Below are 19,088 nucleotides of genomic sequence, written 5' to 3' on the forward strand. Positions count from 1 at the left end.
GGCGGAAGCTGGGGGCTGCCCTGCAGCAGAGGGAAGTAGCCCCCTGGCTGTGGGGAGGAGCTGGGTCTCAGATCTGTTTGGATTCTGGGGAATCCTGTCCTCTTGAAAGGGGAGTGGGTGTCTAGGACCCCCCAACTTTGAGACGCGAGGCCCTACTGGGGCTCGGGGATTTTGTGTGGATTTTCCCGCCCGCCTCGCTTAGAGCTGCTGCCGTGCAGGTGTGGGGCCCTCCCCGGCTCACCTCCCAGGGCTCCGGGATTCCCGAGGAGGCCCAGGAAGAGCCGGGAAGCTTACACGTGCCCAGGCAGGAGACGCCACATTCCCAGACGGTGCTTCGGGGCGAAGGTTCCGGAGCAGAGTCTGGGCAGCCTGGGGGGATTCAGGATGGGAGTGGGCCACAGTCCTCCTGATCTTGGGCCTCGGGTTCCTCCCCGGAAGCGGCAGAAGCCTCCCTGGGCGGCCTCGTCCCTGCAGCAGGGGTGGGGTGGCCAGGGTGGGAAGTGGAGAGCCGCAGAGCGCCCCGTCCACAGCCGCCCCCCTCACCTGCACGCAGGCACGGAGTTCGAGTACACCGACTCAGAGAGCGAGGTCAAGGTGCGGAAGCGGTCACCCGCTGGATTGCTGCGGCCCAAGAAGGGGCTGGGGGAGCCAGGTCCTGCCCTGGCCGCGCCTGGTGCGCGTGCCCCCGGCCCCAGCAGCCCCGACAAGGCCAAGCTGGCGGCCGAGAAGGGGCGCAAGGCCCGCAAGTCGCGGGGCCCCAAGGAGCCAGGCCCGGAGGCGGGCCCCGAGGCCAGCGACGACGACCTGTGGACGCGCCGGCGCAGTGAGCGGATCTTCCTGCACGACGCCTCGGCGCCCCCCGCCCCCAGCAGCGCCGCGCCCGCCGCCAAGCCCGGCCGCTGTGCCAAGGCTGGCCTGCCCAGCCCACGCAAGGATGCCGGCCGCGCCAGGGACAGGAAGGACCCCAGGAAGGTAGGCCCAGGGCGGGGAGGCCGGGAGCCCGGGGGGCAGCGCGATGCTGAGAGCTCCGTCGGTGCTGGGCACTGCTCTGGGTGCCCCCTCGACGGGCGTCTTTGTTGAGGACACCCGGCAGCTGGGCTAGTAAGTGCTGTTGTGTGAAACACGGGCTCGGGCGGCGTTCCAAGGCCTCTGTGGGAACTATCGCATGCTCCCGGCAGTGACTGCTGTCGGTGATGAAGGCTCACCACAAGGAAAACCGCGTTTGTTGAGAAGTTAGTGAAAATCGAGGTGGGATTTTTTTTTTTTTTCCCCGGTCCGAGGGAACACCTACCTTTTGAGAACTCTGTGAGAAGTCTGTACTGATGAGGCCTGCTGCCCTTCCAGCTTTGGGTGGCTGCACTCATAACCTCACAGCCAGCTCACAACTCTGGTCTCTGGCTCAGACCCCTCTGCCCCACGTCCCCCACACCACAGTGTCATTCTCGAGAAAGCCACCAACAGAGATGGGACTCGGTGTCGGCCGGTAGTAAGAAAGGGGCTGCGGTTTGAGCGGCATCCACAGGGACCCCTCATTCGTGACACCTCACGGCCGAAGCCACCCCGGGTTTTTCTGGTCCCTGGAGAGAAGATGCTGGAATAATACATGATGATGATGACTGTACCGGGGGGTCCACGGTGGGGGCGAGGCATGTCCTCACCGCTCTGCATGGATGCTGCATGTGCCGATGGAGGGACGCGCATGTCGTCTGCTGAAACATGTCTGACTCCAACTCCCCTGAGCTGGCGCAGACCCCACAGGTGGAGCCCCCGCTCCACCCCCGAGGCCAGGCGCAAGTCCCAGGTGGTTCCCTGTGCTCTCTGTCCACCTGGCTGTAAATCAGGGATTTTCATGACTCCACCCCGCCCCCCTCAGGTCAATAATTCCCCAAAATGACAACTCGGGAAGACACTTGATTTACTGGTCCAGTTTCTCATAAAAGTGCAGCTCGGGAGCAGCCAGGTGGAGGAGACGTGCGGGGCAGGGTGTGTGTGAAGGGGCTCCGAGCCCCGTGCCCCTTCTAGCACGCCTCGGTGTGTGGACCAGCCCTCCAGTGGTTGGAGTCCCAGCGCTGAGGGGTTTTCGTGGCCGCTTCATCACAGAGGCATGATGGAGAGCAGTCACTCAGGTTCCGTCCAGCCCCTTGCTCCTCTCCCAAGAAGGGGGATGAGGCCGAAGTGTCAAGCTTGGGTCGTGGCTGGTCTTTCTGCCTCAGGATGGGGCCATCCACAGGCTCATCACGCGTCCCCTTCGTAGAACAGAGGATGCGCCTGTGAGCCCAGAAATGCCAGGGCGCCGTAGGAGCGCTGTATCAGGAACACAGCAGGGGGCGGGGAGAGACCAAGTACATACTGCTTTTGACATCACAGGCCATGTAAGGAGGGTTTTACAAACCACGTAAGGAAGTCTTACAGACTGCACCTCGCAGGTAGCCCCGGAACCGTCGCAGTCAGCCCAGCGGCTGATGATTATCAGAGCTGAACTTAGAGCACTGGAGGCCTGCTGCCTGAGCCCTTAACCGCAGGGCTCCCAGCCCCTCTGAGCCTTTCCCCAAAAGGCAGCTTCCGTTAGGAGAGGACCAGGGGCTCATCTGATCCCAGCCTGCTGATGATACAGTCAGAGACGGGGCGGAACTGATTAACTGTCTAAGACGTCAGACACGAAGGAAATCGCTCCAGGGCCAGAGTTCCCCGTTCTGTGAGATACACTCTTGGGTCCTGCTCTCTGGATTTGCAGTTAGATCTTGTGCATTCCGTGTGCCGGGAGCTTTTTAGTTCACTCTTCTTTCTTTCTTTTTTAAACTCACTCTCTAAGTGAAGGAGTAGCACCCCACCATCTGGCCACCCCGTGGTTTTCCACATCGCCTGCCAGCAGCCATGCTGGCCACCGGTGATCTGGTTGATGATGGTGTTTGGCCATGGCAATCCTCCCAGCGATGAACATTCTGCTCTGTGTACAGAACCTGTCACCTTTGGAATTCTTTTCTCTTTTTAAAAGAAGAAATGTTTCTTAGAAATGGGCTTTCTGGAAAGAAGAAATGTTTCTTAGAAATGGGCTTTCTGGTTAGTGGGAAAGACAGAGTTACCAGTTTTATCTGATTGTAACAGTAATTTGATGATAAAGAAAAGGAAGAAAATTAAATTCCCTGCAGCGATAACTTTTTTTTTTTTTTTGCTGTCGATTTCCCTTCCCTCCTGAGTGTGCAACTGCAAAGACATGCCCCGTAAGACAGGCTGACTGTTCAATAATAGAAGTCAGGTGGGAAAGGAGACACAGCCACGTGAAAAATTGCCCTTCCACCCCCAAGATGCCTTCTGGTTTCAGAAATGGGAACAGGATTACAAGACACATCAGAAATAAGAAAATACGGGGGGGTGGGGGTGGGGTGGGATGGGGTGGGGTGGGGTGGGGTGGGGTGTGTGTGTGTGTGTGTGTGTGTGTGTGTGTGTATGCGCGCCAAGTTGCTTCAGCATATATAAAGTTGTGTATATATATTTCTCCCCCCAAATAGAGATTAAAGCGGACGCATTTGTCCGTGTAACATTCCCCACTTTGTCCTTTAACGCTGTTGGCTTTGGCGCTCGCCCGTCTCTTGTGGAAGCTGTGACTTCTGCTGCTGTCTTGGTAGCATTTGCCCAGTCTCCTTTTTTCTGTCTTAATTTCCGTCTCCCCTGGCCCATGACTCGGTCATTGGTATCAGGCACGTTTCTTCTAAAATGCACAGTGTGACCCCCACCCTTGCCTCCCGTCACCTCTATGGTCTGAGCCGGCTTCCTGCCCCGAATATCATCACGTGCGTTTCCCATGCTGGACCTTGGCCCCTGGGATAGAAGCTTGTAACTGTATCTGTGGATACACCGGGTGGCTGGACATCTAGGTTGTTCCCACTCCTTTGCTCTGATAAGTGGAGCCTTGCACAGTCCCCGTGCACTGGCCTGCTTTCCATGCCCCCAGGGGAGGGAGCATCCCAGATCCACCTTGGGGGCTTTGAGCTAGGTGTCCCCCACTGCTGGGGCGAGAGGAAGGTAACCGCTGGTCCCCAGAAGTGCCCCGGGCAGTGGGGGCACGGTTCTGCACGCTCCTGCCAGGAATGTGCCTGCCTCGCCGAGCGACACTGTCGTCATTCTTGGCCTCATTCAGCAGAGGGAGAGGCAGGCAGGCAGCCAGATGAATTTCAGGTCTCCACGCCAAGGCACCTCGGCCGGCTGGTCACAATAAAAAGGGAGGCCTCTCCTCCGTGTCTCCCAGATACACTTGGCAGAGGGTGGGGGGACGGAGGCTGCACAGCGGAATTTTCGGTAAATTCCCATCCATGTTTAAGGGAAAAAAAGTACTGTGTATGCACAAATGTATTTGCGTAGCCTGTGAGTTTACATGGTTGTGTGTGGTTGGGGAAAGTTCTGGAAAGGACACGCCACGCTGTTATCATTCCCTCCAGTCACCTCTGCGCTTGGTGGGATCATTGGAGAGGAACTCAGTTACATGCACGTCGATATTCTTTTTTTTTTAATAACAAGTAATATATAGTGGTAATAAAGCAAGATTAAAACCAGAAATGCTTGCCGGGGGCGGGAGGGTGAGTGTGGGCCCTGGGCCTGCTCTGCTCTCTGACAGCCATTCTCTGGCTTCATCCCCAGAAGAAGAAGGGCAAGGAGGCCGGATCTGGAGCCTCGCTGCCACCGCCCCGCGTTCCCGCCCTGCCCACCGAGGCCCGGGCCCCTCATACCAGCTCCCCGGCCTCCGCCAAGAGGAGCAAGGCCAAGGCCAAGGGCAAGGAGGTGAAGAAGGAGGTGAGGTTCCCCGGGGGCCCAGGCACGGCAGAGTTGCTTTGTTCAGTTGACAGATGCGGGTGACCCTGGGTGCCCCCACCCCAAGATCTGTGTGCAGCTGGAGGTGCTCACTCAGCACGTCTTGTCCTCCTCCTGGCGCTCAGGTGGGATCTGGCTACTCTCTGTGCCACGCTGCATGGCAGCCTGACGGTGACCCTGGGGTCCGGCCCGGCCTCAGCCGTCGGTCTGTCCTGCTCTGTTCTCAGAACCGGGGCAAGGGGGGAGCCGTGAGCAAGCTGATGGAGAGTATGGCCGCTGAGGAGGACTTTGAGCCCAACCAGGACTCGAGCTTCTCTGAGGATGAGCACCTGCCCCGAGGTGGGGCGGCCGAGCGGCCGCTGACCCCAGGTGAGCGCCCGCTGTGCCGCGTTGGCTCAGGCCTGGAGTATGGGGGTGCAGGGGGTTCCCCGGAGGCGGCTGCCAGCAGGGCCCAAGTGGGCCAGGCCGGGCTTGCACAGAGGGGACAGGGTGACGGGGGGATGGTGTGTGCAGAGGCCCCACGGTTGGACGGGAGCATGGCAGTGCCCGAAGTAAGATGCAGCAAGGCCAGCGTGAGTCTGAGCTGGTCAGTCGGGGCGGGCGAGCGGCCTTGGACTGGCGGCAGGCGGAGCAGAACCCCTGTCTCGAGGGCCTTGGTGGGGATTTGGACTTTGCCCTGAAAACAGTAAGGCGGAGGTCAGGGCGGTCAGGGCGGTTTCATGGTGAGCTCTTTGGCTGGTGTGTAGACCGGGAACTGGAGGGCTGGGGCAGGGAGTGGGCACCAGGAAGCTGAGCTAGCAGACTGCTGGGGGATCCGAGGGAGCGGCGGGCCGGGGAGTGGGTCCAGGGGGTGGGACCCCTGTGGGGGGAGCTAGGGGCACACAGGTGGGATGGAGCGTTCGGGGGCTGTGTGAGCAGATGCGGGGAGGCAAGGCCTGTGGACGGCTGTTGGCAGGTGGGGGCAGCTGTCATCGAGGTGGGTCACAGAGGGAGCTGCCGGGCTTTGGTGGCTGGGGTTTGGGGTGCCTGGAGGACATCCCAGGGAGATGACATCCCAGGGAGATGACTTCTAGTAGGCACTTGGACCTGGGGGTCTGGAGCTTGAGATTAAAGACTGTGAATTGGTGGGGGAGTACAGTGAGAAGAGCGGGGCCAGCCCCGAGGAGCTTTGTCACCTACTGAGGAGTGTATTTGTCAGCTACTGCTGTGTAAGGACCAAGCACGCAGACTCGGTGATGGGTGGGACAGGCTGCCGGCAGGGCGGCGGGGTGACCTCAGCTGGGCTTGGCTGGTGATAATGGGATGGCTAGCAGTCCACTGACACCAGGGACAGGTCTGCCCTACCTGGGCTGCTGGGCTGCTCAGGGCTGCATCTCTCATGGCCCTGCTACCAGAGGCTTGAGAGGGACCGGAAGGCCCTGGAGGGAGGCCTCCCTTCAGATTCAAGTGCTTCTCCCCTTAACCACTGGCTAAAGCAGGTCACATGGCCGTGCCCAAGGTCAAGAGGTGAGAAGTCCATTGTACCCACGCTGAGGCTGTGGCAGGGGTGTGGGTGCAGGCAGGGACCGAGACCTGGGCCCGTCACTCCGTCCATCCCACCCAGTGATCTGGGTTTCTCTGAGTGAGGTGATGGCAGTGAGGGGCTGCGTCCAGGGTCCTACAGAGAAGAAGACTGGGTCCAGGAGGCTGAAGCAGCGTGGGTGGGCCTGGAGGAGAATGGAGGGGAAGAGGGAGCAGCAGGCTTGGCCTGCCTGGTCAGGGCAGGGAGCTCAGCCATGGGGTGTTGCTGCCAGAGTAGACAGCGCTCCCGGTGGGGGTGGGGAAGGCCGGGGACTGCGGCTAAAGGGCCGCAGTGGGGTCTGATGGCACGGAGCCTCTGGCTGAGGCTCAGCGAGCGCTGGTCCTTGCATGGGCGTCAGCCGGGTTCCTACCTGCCTGGGGTCTTTTCAGACGCTGGGGATGGGGGCCTGTGCGCGGTGGGCATGTGTGCGCGCGGGCACACTTTAGGGAGGGGTGTTGGGGTGGCCAGGCTGGCCCCTGCTCCAGCCCCGTCTCACCGCCCGCCCGCAGCCCCTCGCTCCTGCATCATCGACAAGGATGAACTGAAGGACGGCCTGCGCGTGCTCATCCCCATGGACGACAAGCTGCTGTACGCAGGGCACGTGCAGACCCTGCATTCTCCAGACATGTGAGTGGGGGCGGGCCGCCCCGCGCAGAGCCTCAGACCCCCACCCAGAGCCTTGCTGGGCTTCTGTGGGCGCCTTGCTTCAGCTCTCTGAGCTGTGGCTTCCCCGCTCCCCCCATAGGATGGGGGCACACTCTGTGGGTGGGCCAGGGGGCAGGACAGACTCCCAGGTGGCCCCCAGGTGGACAGGGCTCAGTGGGAGGGAGCAGGAGAGGGCATGCTGGCCTTGCCTGCGTCTGTGACCCCGCCTGGTCGTGTGGAGGAGATGGGCCCAGAGTGGGGAGACCTGCCCCAAGCTTGTGCGGCAAGTTAGGAACCCCCGGCTTGCACACCCCATCCTGGTGGCCGCGGAGGTAGAGCTGGCCGTGGGCTGGAGCGGGGGTGACCGAGGGGACCTCACATCTCCTCGCCCCATCTTTGCAGATACCGAGTGGTGGTGGAGGGTGAGCGCGGGAACCGGCCCCACATCTACTGCCTGGAGCAGCTGCTGCAGGAGGCGGTGAGGGCGGGGCCGGGGGCGGGGTGAGGGCGGGGCCGCGGGGCTGCTGCAGGAGGCGGTGAGGGCGTCGGGTGGCGGGCGGCGCCACAGCCAGCCTGGTGCTCACTCCTCCCCTCCCCAGATCATCGACGTGAGGCCGGCCTCCACGCGCTACTTGCCGCAAGGGACCAGGATCGCGGCCTATTGGAGCCAGCAGTACCGCTGCCTCTACCCTGGCACGGTGGTCCGAGGTGAGACCCGCCCCCAAGACCCTCACGGCACCCCCATTTCTCAGCGTGTCAGCCTGGATCCATTTGGTTCCTGAAGGCCAGCTCAGACAGACTTAAGCATTGAGTTTTATCGGCGTTGAGCGTGATTGGCGCGGGGACTGCCCCCCGGGCTCATCAGGACTCAGGGTCCCTGTGTGCGTCAGCCATGCTCTCAGCTGTGCTGGCTTCACTCCCCACGCCCGAGGACTCGCTCACCTTCTGAACAGACCCTGTCCTCATGGAATGCCCCGCTTTCCCGTCTGAGTCCCAGGATGGAGTTGCACTGACCTGGCCTGGGTCACCTGGCTTACGTGTCTTGCGCTCGTCCTTGCTAGGGAGTGAGGCAGCTTCCGGGCTTTGCCTGTGGGCTGGAAGAGCCGGGAAGGCGGCTTCTCTAGGGAATCTAACCCCGTGAGCAGAATAAGCGGTTGACAGCTGGGCAGGCACAGGGAAACAGTAGCCCACAGACATGGGTGTGGATGCAGACGGAGCTAGCAGGTGGGCAGGCGGTGGACACTGAGCTGGTGCAGAGCCAGTGCGTCTGGGAGCCAGGAGTCTGGGCGTGTGTTACAGCCCAAGTCAAGCCCGGGCAAAGGGAGTCCACCTGTCGGCCACCTAGGTCACCTGTATGTGCCCAGGAGATGGGGACGGAGTGCTGGGCCGGAGTCCCCTGACAAAGGGAGCCCTGCCTCCCCATCCAGCTCTCCTGGGGCTCCAGCCTCCCGAGCCCCACGAGCTGGCGGCTGGGACCTGCCCTTGCAGTCCTGCTGAGAATCCCACCTCTCGCCTGTGCCGCGTCTCGTGTCTGTCTCTTCTGTCTCTTTCCCTCCTTGTGGCAGAGGACCTTCTCACAGCTTCCGGAGAGAAAGCGTCCATAGGAGGAAACTCCTCAAGTACACACACGTCCGAGCCTCCTTGTTCTCCCCTAGTCTTTAGAGGTAGTTCATCTGGGTATAAATTCTACATTGGAAATCACCTTCCCTCGCTTTTTCTGAAGTCAGCATTCTATTTTATCTGGACTCTGATGTCGGAGGTATCCTACACCAGAGTTATTCCCGAATCGTCATGGGAGACTTGGCGCCGACCCTATTCCCAGATCTGGAGTCTCATGTGGTCTCTCTCTGTTTCTTTGTCTCTCTCCTCTGTGTCTGTCTGTCTGTCTGTCTCTCTCTCCTCTGTGTCTGTTTGTCTTTCTCTCTCTCCTCTGTGTCTGTCTGTCTTTCTCTCTCTCCTCTGTGTCTGTCTGTCTCTCTCTCTCCTCTGTGTCTGTCTTTCTCTCCTCTGTGTCTGTCTCTCTCCTCTGTGTCTGTCTGTCTGTCTCTCTCTTCCTCTCTGTGTCTCTGTCTATTCCTCCCTGTCTCTCTCTTTCTGTCTCTTTCTGTGTCTCTCTGTCTCTGTGTGTGTGTTTTGTTGGGTATTTGGGGGAAGGGTGCTTTGGTTTGGAAGTAGATTTCCAGTTCCTGGAGATTTCTCTCATCTCTCTCCTTGGAGAGTCTCCCCCCTCATTTACCCTCTTTCCCTGGGTCTCACACTAGTCTGGTGGCCCTCTCCTGCTGTCTTTTGCCCATCTTTTTCTTTTTTTTTTTGTTCTACTTTCTGGGAGATTTCCTCACCCCTGCCTTCTGGCCCTTCTATTCCGTTGCCCTTTTGATGGGTCTGCTATTGTTTTTAACATTCCTAAAGGTTCTTTCTTACTCTTTGAGTTTTCCTGTTTTTAGCGCTCTCTCTCTCTGTTTCCTGGATCCGCTTTTTCCCTGAGGCCATCGTGTTTCCATTTGAGGTTTCTTCAGCTCCGTTTCCTTCTCCGGTCCCCTCCCCTCCCTCTGCGGGCTCCGGTCTGTACCTCTGTCCTTCTGCTGGTTTTGCTGGAGGCTGTTCTTTCATCCCTGGCGGTGCTCAGCAAGGGGACTGGAAGCTGTGTGTGGGCAGGGCCTGACGACGGGGGTGCCAAGTTCGAGCACCGGTGGCTCCTCGCCCGCCAGCCCTCCTGTGGCGCCGTCCTTCGGGACTTGGGGCTCCGCGTCCGGCACCTCGGAGTGGGGCTGGGGGTCACCATTCAGTGTTTGGACTTGCCTGTCGCCCGGGTTGGTGTGGTGCCCACCCTCCTCCGCTGTGCCCAGTGTCCTGGCGGGAAGCTTGCAGCTGCCGTGTGACTCCTAGTCTGCCCAGTGACCCCTGCATCCCTGCCTGCAGAGGCGCTCGGCACTCAGGAGAGGGGACCCCGGGGGTCCCCTGTGAAAGCTGGCTTCCTTCCCTTTGGTGCCGTGGGCCCAGCATGGGGGAGTCCTGCTCGTCCACTCGGGTGTCATCTTCCGAGAGGCTGCATTCTTGCAGCTGCTGTCCTCCGGCCTGCTCCCTCTGCTGTGTGGTCCCACGCTCGCTGTTCCTTCGTCACTCTGGGGAGGGCCTTGGATAGGTGGACATGGCCACGTGCCTGGCTGGACCCAGGGAGCCCACACTCCCGGGACTGCCCGGCTCAAAGCCCGCGTCCTGCTCCACTGCCCACCTGCCCTCACGCGTCGTCCGCCCGGGGCCGCTCAGTGTCTGGTGTCTGCTCCCCTCTGCCCCGCGTCTGCCGGGGGCCCAGGCCTGCGGGCCTCCCCTGACCCTTCTGTCCTCCAACAGGCTTGCTGGGCCTGGAAGATGACGGGGACCTCATCACCGTGGAGTTCGACGACGGGGACACCGGGAGGATCCCCCTCTCGCACATCCGCCTCCTGCCACCTGACTACAAGATCCAGTGTGAGTGGTGGTCTGGGACCCCCCCCCCCGCCCCTTGACCAGTAGGAAACCCGGGCTTCCGAGGGGAGAGGCCTCATCCCGGCTCAAGGAAGCCCCACTACATGCAGGTGCAGACCCCTGAGCTGCGTCCCTGCAGACGGGCCTCCGGCCTGACCAGTAGCTGGTCCAGGCCACGCTGCAACGTCCGATTCCCTTCCACCCCTCTGCCCATGACGAGTGACGCTCCAGCAGCAGTGGGGGGGCGGAGGCCGGGCCTGAGCCGCTGTCTGTCCTGCCCCGCAGGTGCGGAGCCGTCCCCGGCACTCCTGGTGCCAAGCGCCAAGCGCCGAAGCCGGAAGACCAGCAAAGATGCCGGGGAGAACAAGGACGGGGCCGCGCCGGCGTCCGAGGAGCCCGGCGCCAAGGCTCGGGGTCGTGGGCGGAAACCCAGCACCAAAGCCAAGAGCGGTGCGTTTTGGGGGCCGGCCCGCCGGCACGTGGGGTCTGCCACACTCTTGGGATGTCTGCACAGAGACCCCGCTGCCCGCCTGTGCGGGAACGCTGACAGGAAGCAGGCTCAGGTCGCTTGTGGATCTTTCAGAGGCTGAGCCAGAGGTCCAGGCAGGCGTGTTCTTCCAGAATCCAGTGCAGGGCGCCCGGGGCAGTGGCGGTGTGAGAGCCGCTCATCCCGAGGACCTGAGAGGCCCCCCAGCTCTGCCCAGCCCTGCAGGGCCAGGAGGGAAATGGGCTCGCTGGACCCCCCGCCCTGACTCACGGGGCTGCTCCTCCTCTCTTGCAGACAGAGCTGCCGTCCTGGAGGAGGGGGGCTCAGCAGATGGCGTCCCCAGTACCCCACTGGCCCTGGAGCCCGTCAGCACCCCAGGTTCTAAGAAGAGCCCCCCAGAACCCGTGGACAAGCGGGCCAAGACCCCCAAGGCTCGCCCGGCGCCCCCACAGCCTAGCCCAGCACCATCCACCTTTGCCAGCTGCCCGGCTCCTGAGCCCTTTGGGGAGCTGCCAGCCCCTGCGGCAGCCCTGGCCCCTGCCCCCCTCGTGACCGTGCCCATCGCCATGCCCGCCACCCGCCCCAAGCCCAAGAAGGCCCGGGCTGCGGAGGAGTCGGCCAGCAAGGGCGCCCGGAGGCCGGGGGAGGAGGCCGAGCTGCTGGTCAAGCTGGACCACGAGGGCGTGACGTCACCCAAGAGCAAGAAGGCCAAGGAGGCCCTGCTTCTGCGGGAGGAGCCCAAGGGCCTGCTAGGCCTGGGCAGCTACGCGCCAGCAGCCGGGAGCCCTGAGCCCAAGGCCGCCCGGCCCAAGGCTGCGGATGGCGACCTGGCCCAGGAGCCCGCGGTCGGGCTCGCGTTCGAGGACTCGGGGACCCCCAAGAGCCCGGACAAGGGCCAGGCCGAGCAGGACGGGGCCGAGGAGTCGGAGAGCGGCAGCAGCAGCGGCGGCAGCAGCAGCGACAGCGGCGGAAGCAGCAGCAGCTCCGAGACGGAGGGCGAGGAGGACGGCCAGGGCGGCGGCGGGCGGAACTGCAGCGCCTCCAGCTCCAGGGCCTCGTCCTCCTCCTCCTCGTCCTCGTCCTCGTCCTCCTCCTCGTCCTCGTCCTCGTCCTCCTCCTCCTCCTCGTCCTCCTCGTCCTCGTCCTCGTCTTCCTCCTCCTCCTCGTCTTCGTCCTCCTCCTCCTCCTCTTCATCCTCCTCCTCCTCGTCCTCTTCCTCCTCCACCACAGACGACTCCTCCTGCAGCTCGGATGACGAGGCCGCCCCTGCCCCCACGGCCGGTCCCTCTGCCCCGCCGGCCCTCCCCAGCAAGGCGCCCAAGCAGGCGGGCAAAGCCCGCTCCTCGGCCCACTCCCCCGGCAAGAAGGCGCCGGCGCCCGCGGCCCAGGCTCCCCCGCCACAGCCCACGCCTCCTCTGCCGCCCAAGGCCCAGGCTGGGGCCAAGAGTCGGCCCAAGAAGAGAGAGGGCGTCCACCTCCCCACTACCAAGGAGCTGGCCAAGCGGCAGCGCCTGCCGTCCGTGGAGAACCGGCCCAAGATAGCCGCCTTCCTGCCCGCCCGGCAGCTCTGGAAGTGGTTTGGCAAGCCCACCCAGGTAGGTGCGGCGAGGGGTCGTCTTTCCCTGTCGTCCCAGCAGCCCCCCAGTGGAGGGTTGGGTCACGGCCGTGGAGTCCATGTGACTCCCAAGTCCCACCCGTCCCAGAGCAGCGCTGCCCCCCTGGTCCCGGGGACCTAGACCCACCTTGGAGGCACCCGGTTGACCCACACATTCCTGTGGCAGGCCTGTAGTGACCGGGCAGCTGGTCTCAAAGCCGCATGGCCAAGTGTCCTGAGTTTCTTGGTCTTCACTCTGGCTGGCCAGGTTAGCAGTTTAGCAGAGGCACTTCTTTCCCTCTTGGCAGGTCGAAGTCCAGGGCTGAGTCTCCTGGGCCTGGCTGGGTCCCTGCCCGCCCTGAGCTAGTCAGGGTGGCCCAGAAGGCCCAGCGTTCATGGCCGCCCCTGGAGTGGGTCGGGGTCAGTTCTGCAGAAGGACCCCTCCTGGCCCACCCTGTGCCTTGTGCACACACAGACACACTTGTACACGCACATGCACGCACCTGCATGTGCACGCAGATACGTGAAGCTTCTATATGTAGAAGGGGAACAGCCCAGAGGCCACCAGTCCGCCCCACGCCCCTGGGCAGGAAGAGCCGGGCTCCTGGTCCATGGTTATAGCCAGTCAGGTCAGGTTTGCCCACAGCATCCGCTGCCCTGAGCCAGGGTCCTGAGGCCACGCGGGAGCCAGGTGCCCTGCTGGGTGTGGGCCTCCGTAACGCCAGTGCTGCCAGGCAGGCAGGCTTTAGCGGTTCGGTTCTATGGTGATGTTATCGGGACTCACTTGGGGGTTTCTGTCTTGGCAGCAGCCTTTTAGGGCTAGCCACTGTGCCAGCCAGGGGCGGTTGGATCCCCTGGTGTGGGGCAGACAGCTCCACCTGGCCCCAGGCTGCACCCCCAAAGACTGTGTAGGATAGGGTGGGGGATCCCTTTGTCAGACAAGGGGATGTCCTCCCACTCCCTCAGCTCGTGCTCTCCTTCCAACATCCTTGCCTTTGATTCGTCACCTGGGGTCATCTGGGGCAGAAGATCTGCTTCTTGACCCTGCAGGGCGTGAGCTATCTGACTTTCATCCACCCTGGATTGCGGGCTCCAGGCTGAAAGCGCCTCTCTTGGCAAGACCACTACTCGAGACAGCAAACTGGGATATAGGGATTCTTTTAGGGTCTTTGCTGATGAGCCACACTCAGACATTCCTGACCAGGCCCGCCAGAGCCCTGATCCAGGCAGGCACTTTATCCAGGGACTTGGCGGTGGTTTCTGAGCCAAGGACAGGCCCACCCTCACCACCCTGTCCCCAGGGCGACTGGCCGCTTCCCTATCTTAGCATCTGTTCTCTGCACTTTCCAGTGTCACTGTTACTGAGTGCACTTACTGCTGCAGAGGTCTGAGCACAGGGCCAAACGCAATAGAAAAGTCTTCGGTTTCCAGCTTCAGGTCCAGCTAGATCCAGCAGCCCAAAGGCTGTCTTCAGATCCCTCTCAGACCTGTGCTCCCTTCTCTCTCTGTCCTGCTCTCCTTCTCCGGCAGCTCCTCTCTCTCGGCAGTAGTCAGCCCCGAGGCTTTCAGCTGACCTGCTAGCTCAGAAGTGACAGTGGGAAGGAAGGATCTTTTTTTAAAAATTAGGGTTCCAGGGAAAGTGGGTGGAGCCTCCTTTGGCTTAGGGCCTGAGCACACCCCGAGCCAATCACAGTGGCCAGAAGGAGGGTGGGCTGTTTGGATTGGCCAGATCAGGTCCCGTGTTGGCCACAGGGGCGGGGTCAGCCCCACTAGGCACTCCGTGGATCAAGGGGGCATCGCTGAGTCTGAAGAAGGTAGCCATGGAGGCCTGACATACTTGCTGTCAAAGATGAGCCGGCTTAGAGGTCTTAGCCACTCGTCTCACCTTGAATCAGTTTGTAACATGCCTTGAGCTGAAAACACTTTGAGCGGTTTACAGAGCAGGTAAGAAAGTCTGCCAGGGGCTTCCCTCCTCGTCCCGCGGTTAGGACTCCCTGCTTCCACCGCAGGGTGCACAGCTTCGATCCTTGGTCGAGGACAAAGATCTCACATGCTATGATGTGGCTAAACAAACAAACAAAAAAGTCTCACCAGGGACTCAGTGAATTAAAAATAGAAAAGGGCCAGCCCGGTAAGGTAGGAAACTAGCATGCAGGTTTTCCTTGTTTATACAAAAAAAAGAAAAAAACCCACACCTTTGGCGCCGCCTAGTGGCCAATCCGAGAAGGGAAAGGCGGGTTTTACGACTCGGTTTGAAGGGAAGGCGCGCGGGCTCCACTGGAGGGCAGAGCAGAGCTGCGCCGGCCTGGCTTCTGGGCAGCGTTGGCCTGGGGCCAGTGACTCCTTGGAGCCTGCATACCGGCCTGTCCCAGCGCCGGAGCTGGGAGCACACTGGCCTGTCCCAGCAGGAGCGCTGAGAGAGCGTCAGGGAGTGTTTGTTGAGAGAATTAAGAGAAATCCAGTCCAGCCACCAGCCCAGGGCTGGATCCTGTTGGCCAAGCTATGATCTCTGTCAGTGGCTTTCCTGGGGTAATGTGGGGGGCAGTCGGCTGTGCCTGGAAGTTGACACTGCCCAGGCCTCCCTCCCTGGCCCTTGGTAGAGCCCACTGGTGCAAAGACCCGGCACTGCTCTCTGCTCAGGGTGGTGTATGCAGGTTGACGCTGCCCGGAGGGTGATGGGCTCTGGGAGTGTTGAGTGGAATCTATGTCCAGTGGAGCAGAGAGCATGGGGCTGGGGCGACCTCCCCATCCCTGTCTGGAAGTTGGAGGTCAGCAGGGGCCGGCTCTGCCTCAGAGGCTGGTGTCAGGACCCTGCGGGAGGAGCGGGGGTCCTGCTGGGACTCAGCATTAGGTGTGGCGTCTGCAGCGCTGTAGCTCTTGGGGCGGGGGGGGGGGTGGGGGGTGGGCATCCTGGAGCCCTCCGCCGACCCGGCTCTTAGCACGGAGTCTTAGTTCACGTAAAGTCCCTTTGGAGGCCCACTCTGCCGCGGGGGTGAGCCAGGGCTCCCGAACAGGGCAGGCAGGGGCCTCTCGCCCTGCACTGCCGCTGCAGAACCCAGGGCCTGGGGTGGGGGTGGCGCACCCGCCCTGACCCGCCCGCCCGCCTGCAGCGCCGCGGCATGAAGGGCAAGGCCCGCAAGCTCTTCTACAAGGCCATTGTGCGCGGCAAGGAGATGATCCGCATTGGGGACTGCGCCGTCTTCCTGTCGGCCGGCCGCCCCAACCTGCCCTACATCGGCCGCATCCAGAGCATGTGGGAGTCCTGGGGCAGCAACATGGTGGTCCGAGTCAAGTGGTTCTACCACCCCGAGGAGACCAGCCCGGGCAAGCGCCTCCACGAGGGCCAGGTGGGCCGGGCTGCCCTGCTCTGGGGCCTGGGGGCCGGGTTAGGGGCCAGGGGTCAGGCAGGGCCGGGCCCAGGCTCACAGCAGCCCCTTGTCTGTGCACACAGCCCTGGGACCAGAAGTCCGGCCGCAGCCTCCCTGCCTCCCTGCGGGCCTCCAGCCAGAGGAAGGACTTCATGGAGGTAGGAGCGCGGGGGTGGGGCCTCCCGTGACCCCGCCCACTCGGGCTCCCACCCGCTTCTCTGACTGCTGTCCGGTCTCCGCCTCTGTCGCCCTTGCTGTCGTCTTCCTCAGGTCCCTGGGTCTCTGTGCGGTATCTCTCTATCCGTCTCTGGGGCCCTCTCCGCCTCTGCCTGTATCCTTGTCCCGGGGGCTCTCTCTGGGTCTCCGGCCGCCTTCCTCCTACGCCCGCCGTGTTTCTTGGGTTCTCTCTGGGGCTCCCCTCTGGCCCGCCGCCCCTGATGCCGCCGTGTGCCCACAGCGCGCCCTGTACCAGTCCTCGCACGTGGACGAGAACGACGTGCAGACGGTGTCGCACAAGTGCCTGGTGGTGGGCCTGGAGCAGTACGAGCAGATGCTCCAGACCAAGAAGCACCAGGACAGCGAGGGCCTGTACTACCTGGCGGGCACCTACGAGCCCACCACGGGCATGATCTTCTCCACCGACGGCGTGCCCGTGCTCTGCTGAGCCGGCGGCCTGCCCGGGCTCGGCGGCCGTGTGCGCGGGCTGTGTGCATGCAGGGGTGCCCGTGGACTCCCCAGCGCGTAAGTGTGTACATGTGTGTGCCCGTATGCATGCACGTCCAGACCCCCTCCCCTCTCAGCGATCAGGGTATGGCTCTGCCGGCCCCTCGGGGGCCCCCCAGCACCTTGTAAGCACTTGGCCAGGCCAGGCCCCAGGACCTTCGGGCTGATGCCAGCTGGGGATTTGGTGGGAGGGGGTGTCTGAGCAACCAGACTCATGCTTGCTCGGAGGTTCCCACCACTGGTGGGTCCTCCTGGTGCCCAGCCCCCTCAGCACAGCACCTACCCTGAGCCTCCCACCGCGGGGTTGGGCTGGCCTCCTGCCCCCAGCCTCACTGACCTGGCCGGGCCTGCCTGGGGTCCAGCCTCCACCCTCCACCCTCTCAGGATGGCCTGGACTCGGGGAGCAGAGCCAGGTTGGGGGGTGGTCCAGCAGCATTGGCCAGGCGCCAGGGGGAGGGGGCTGCATGCCCTGAGGCCCCGGGGAGGGCCCACCCGCCGGTCCAGACCCTCACACTACAGACAAGCCCATGGTGCTGAAGCCTCGTCCCCATGCCCGCAGGGAGGCGGCAGTTCTTAGCCTGTACAGTTTTATTGTACCAAGAGACTCTCCCCTGTATCATACGCCTTTAAATGGAGTCAACTTTTTAATTATATATATAAAGATAAATATATATAAATATATATAAATATAAACTTTTTAAAACTGTGAAAAAATAGCTACGAAATTATAAAAAAAAAAAACGAACACATTCTGACGTGCAGAATATTATTTTTTATTTCCTGTTAGATTGTGAGTGTCTAGCACCCTGCTTCACGGGCCCCCCTCCTGTCCCAAGCACACCCCCCACCCGCCCCCAGCCCAGTTGTACTGTACTTGCCCCCACGATAGAGAAGGACCTAGGGAGAGCAGAGGCTGAGAGGGGAGACGCCCCGTTCAGCCCACGAAAGCACTTAGCAGCCCCCGCGCCTTCCAGGGGACGGGAGGCCTCGTCCAGACAATCTTAAGGGAAGGAAAAGCCAGACTTCGGTTTTGTTTTTTGGGGGAATTATTGTTTTCCATTTTTTTTAAGTTTCTTTTGGAATTTTGTTTGTTGGCGAATTCTGTGTGATCTTTTTCATAAAAAAAAAAAGAAAAGAAAAAAGAAAAAGCTATAATTGGAAAAGTACGGTTGTCTGGCGTGGTTCATTTCAGGGGCTGGGGTGGGCCTGGCGTTGGGATGCAGCTCCTGGAGGGAGGCTGACATTTCCAGGAGGAGGAGAGCAGCCACCGGCCGCCTGCGACTGTTGGCGAGCGACAGTCTAGTGGAAATGGAAAGTTCCTTAGCCACACCGACGCTGTCCTCGCTGACGCTGGTCAGCAGACACGGTCAGTGGCTACCGGGCGGAGGCTGGCCTGTGTCCGTCAGTGCAAAGTTCTCCCGGCCAGGCTGGAGTGGGCCAAATGGCAGGGCATAAGGACCCGTGAGCACACCAGCATCACAACTCTGCGGGACAGTCATCAGTGGAAAGGACCAGGACCTGCCAGAAAGATCTGCAACTGAAGATGCGAAGAAGGAACCCCAGTGAGACAGGCAGGAGGGGTGGACGTGCAGTACAGCCCACTCCACACCGCCAGAGGCTGAGCCATACACTGGAGAAGAAAGACCCCTGCAGGAGTGAGCCTCTGAGCTGCACACCAGGCTCCCCTGCTCGGGGTCCTACACCGGGCAGACACGTCCCCCAGCATCTGGCTTTGAAGGCCAGCAAGGCTTAATTTTGGGAGTTCCACAGGCTAGGGGGAGAAACTTCACCCTTAAAGGGCACACACAGAATCTGTTGTGCTCCAGGCCTCGAGGGTGAAAGCCATACCTTGATGGGAGATTGGCCAGGTCTCCCACATCTTGGCGGGGGGCAGGTCTCCTGGGGAGGCAGGGGGTGGGCAGCTATGGCTCACCCTGGGGACACAGACGCGGGCAGCAGCCATTCTTGGGCACTCCAACCACGTGGATGCTGGTGCGCACAGCCGTGGGGCACCCCCTCCAAGAGCTGGTCCTACCCAACAGTCTGCATGCCCCAGTGCTAGGACACCGCCTCCTGAACAACTAACTGGGTGGGGGATGCAGCCCGGCCCATCTGTGGACAGGCGGCCTGTGGACCCGAGGCCAGCAGAGCCCAGCTCCCGGGCGCCAGCCTCTGGCCCTGCCCTCCAGGAAGCCGGCTGCAGCCTCGGGCCAGCCTCGCCCACCAGGGGGCGCACGCCACACATGCAGCAATTCCACTCCCGGGCATGGATTCAGACAAAACTCTAGAACTCAGGCACATGCACGCCTATGTTCATAGCACTGGTCGCAACAGGCAGGACATGGGGACAAGCTAAATGTCCACCGCCAGATGAATGAATAACGATGTGGTCCACACATGCAATGGGATGCTGCTCACGCGTAAAAAAGAATGAAGTAA

At 61.7% G+C, this 19,088-nt stretch overlaps 1 protein-coding gene across 3 annotated transcripts in view; it reads left to right on the forward strand.

The window, feature by feature from the left end:
- Positions 1-17,815, forward strand: part of TNRC18 (trinucleotide repeat containing 18) — a 78,768-nt gene extending 60,953 nt beyond the window's left edge. For 2 of the 3 annotated variants that reach the window (XM_018040296.1, XM_018040297.1), the window contains 12 exons: positions 554-972; positions 4,636-4,788; positions 5,034-5,175; positions 6,877-6,994; positions 7,415-7,490; positions 7,612-7,720; positions 10,364-10,480; positions 10,763-10,927; positions 11,259-12,559; positions 15,669-15,905; positions 16,010-16,084; positions 16,384-17,815. In XM_018040296.1, coding sequence (XP_017895785.1) covers positions 554-972; positions 4,636-4,788; positions 5,034-5,175; positions 6,877-6,994; positions 7,415-7,490; positions 7,612-7,720; positions 10,364-10,480; positions 10,763-10,927; positions 11,259-12,559; positions 15,669-15,905; positions 16,010-16,084; positions 16,384-16,590 — 3,119 coding nt within the window. In that variant the 3' untranslated portion in view covers positions 16,591-17,815. The remainder of the gene's footprint in view (positions 1-553; positions 973-4,635; positions 4,789-5,033; positions 5,176-6,876; positions 6,995-7,414; positions 7,491-7,611; positions 7,721-10,363; positions 10,481-10,762; positions 10,928-11,258; positions 12,560-15,668; positions 15,906-16,009; positions 16,085-16,383) is intronic. The other variant, XM_018040299.1, reaches the window with a different exon arrangement.

Source organism: Capra hircus, chromosome 25 (assembly GCF_001704415.2).
Source record: "Capra hircus breed San Clemente chromosome 25, ASM170441v1, whole genome shotgun sequence".
NCBI lineage: Eukaryota > Metazoa > Chordata > Mammalia > Artiodactyla > Bovidae > Capra > Capra hircus.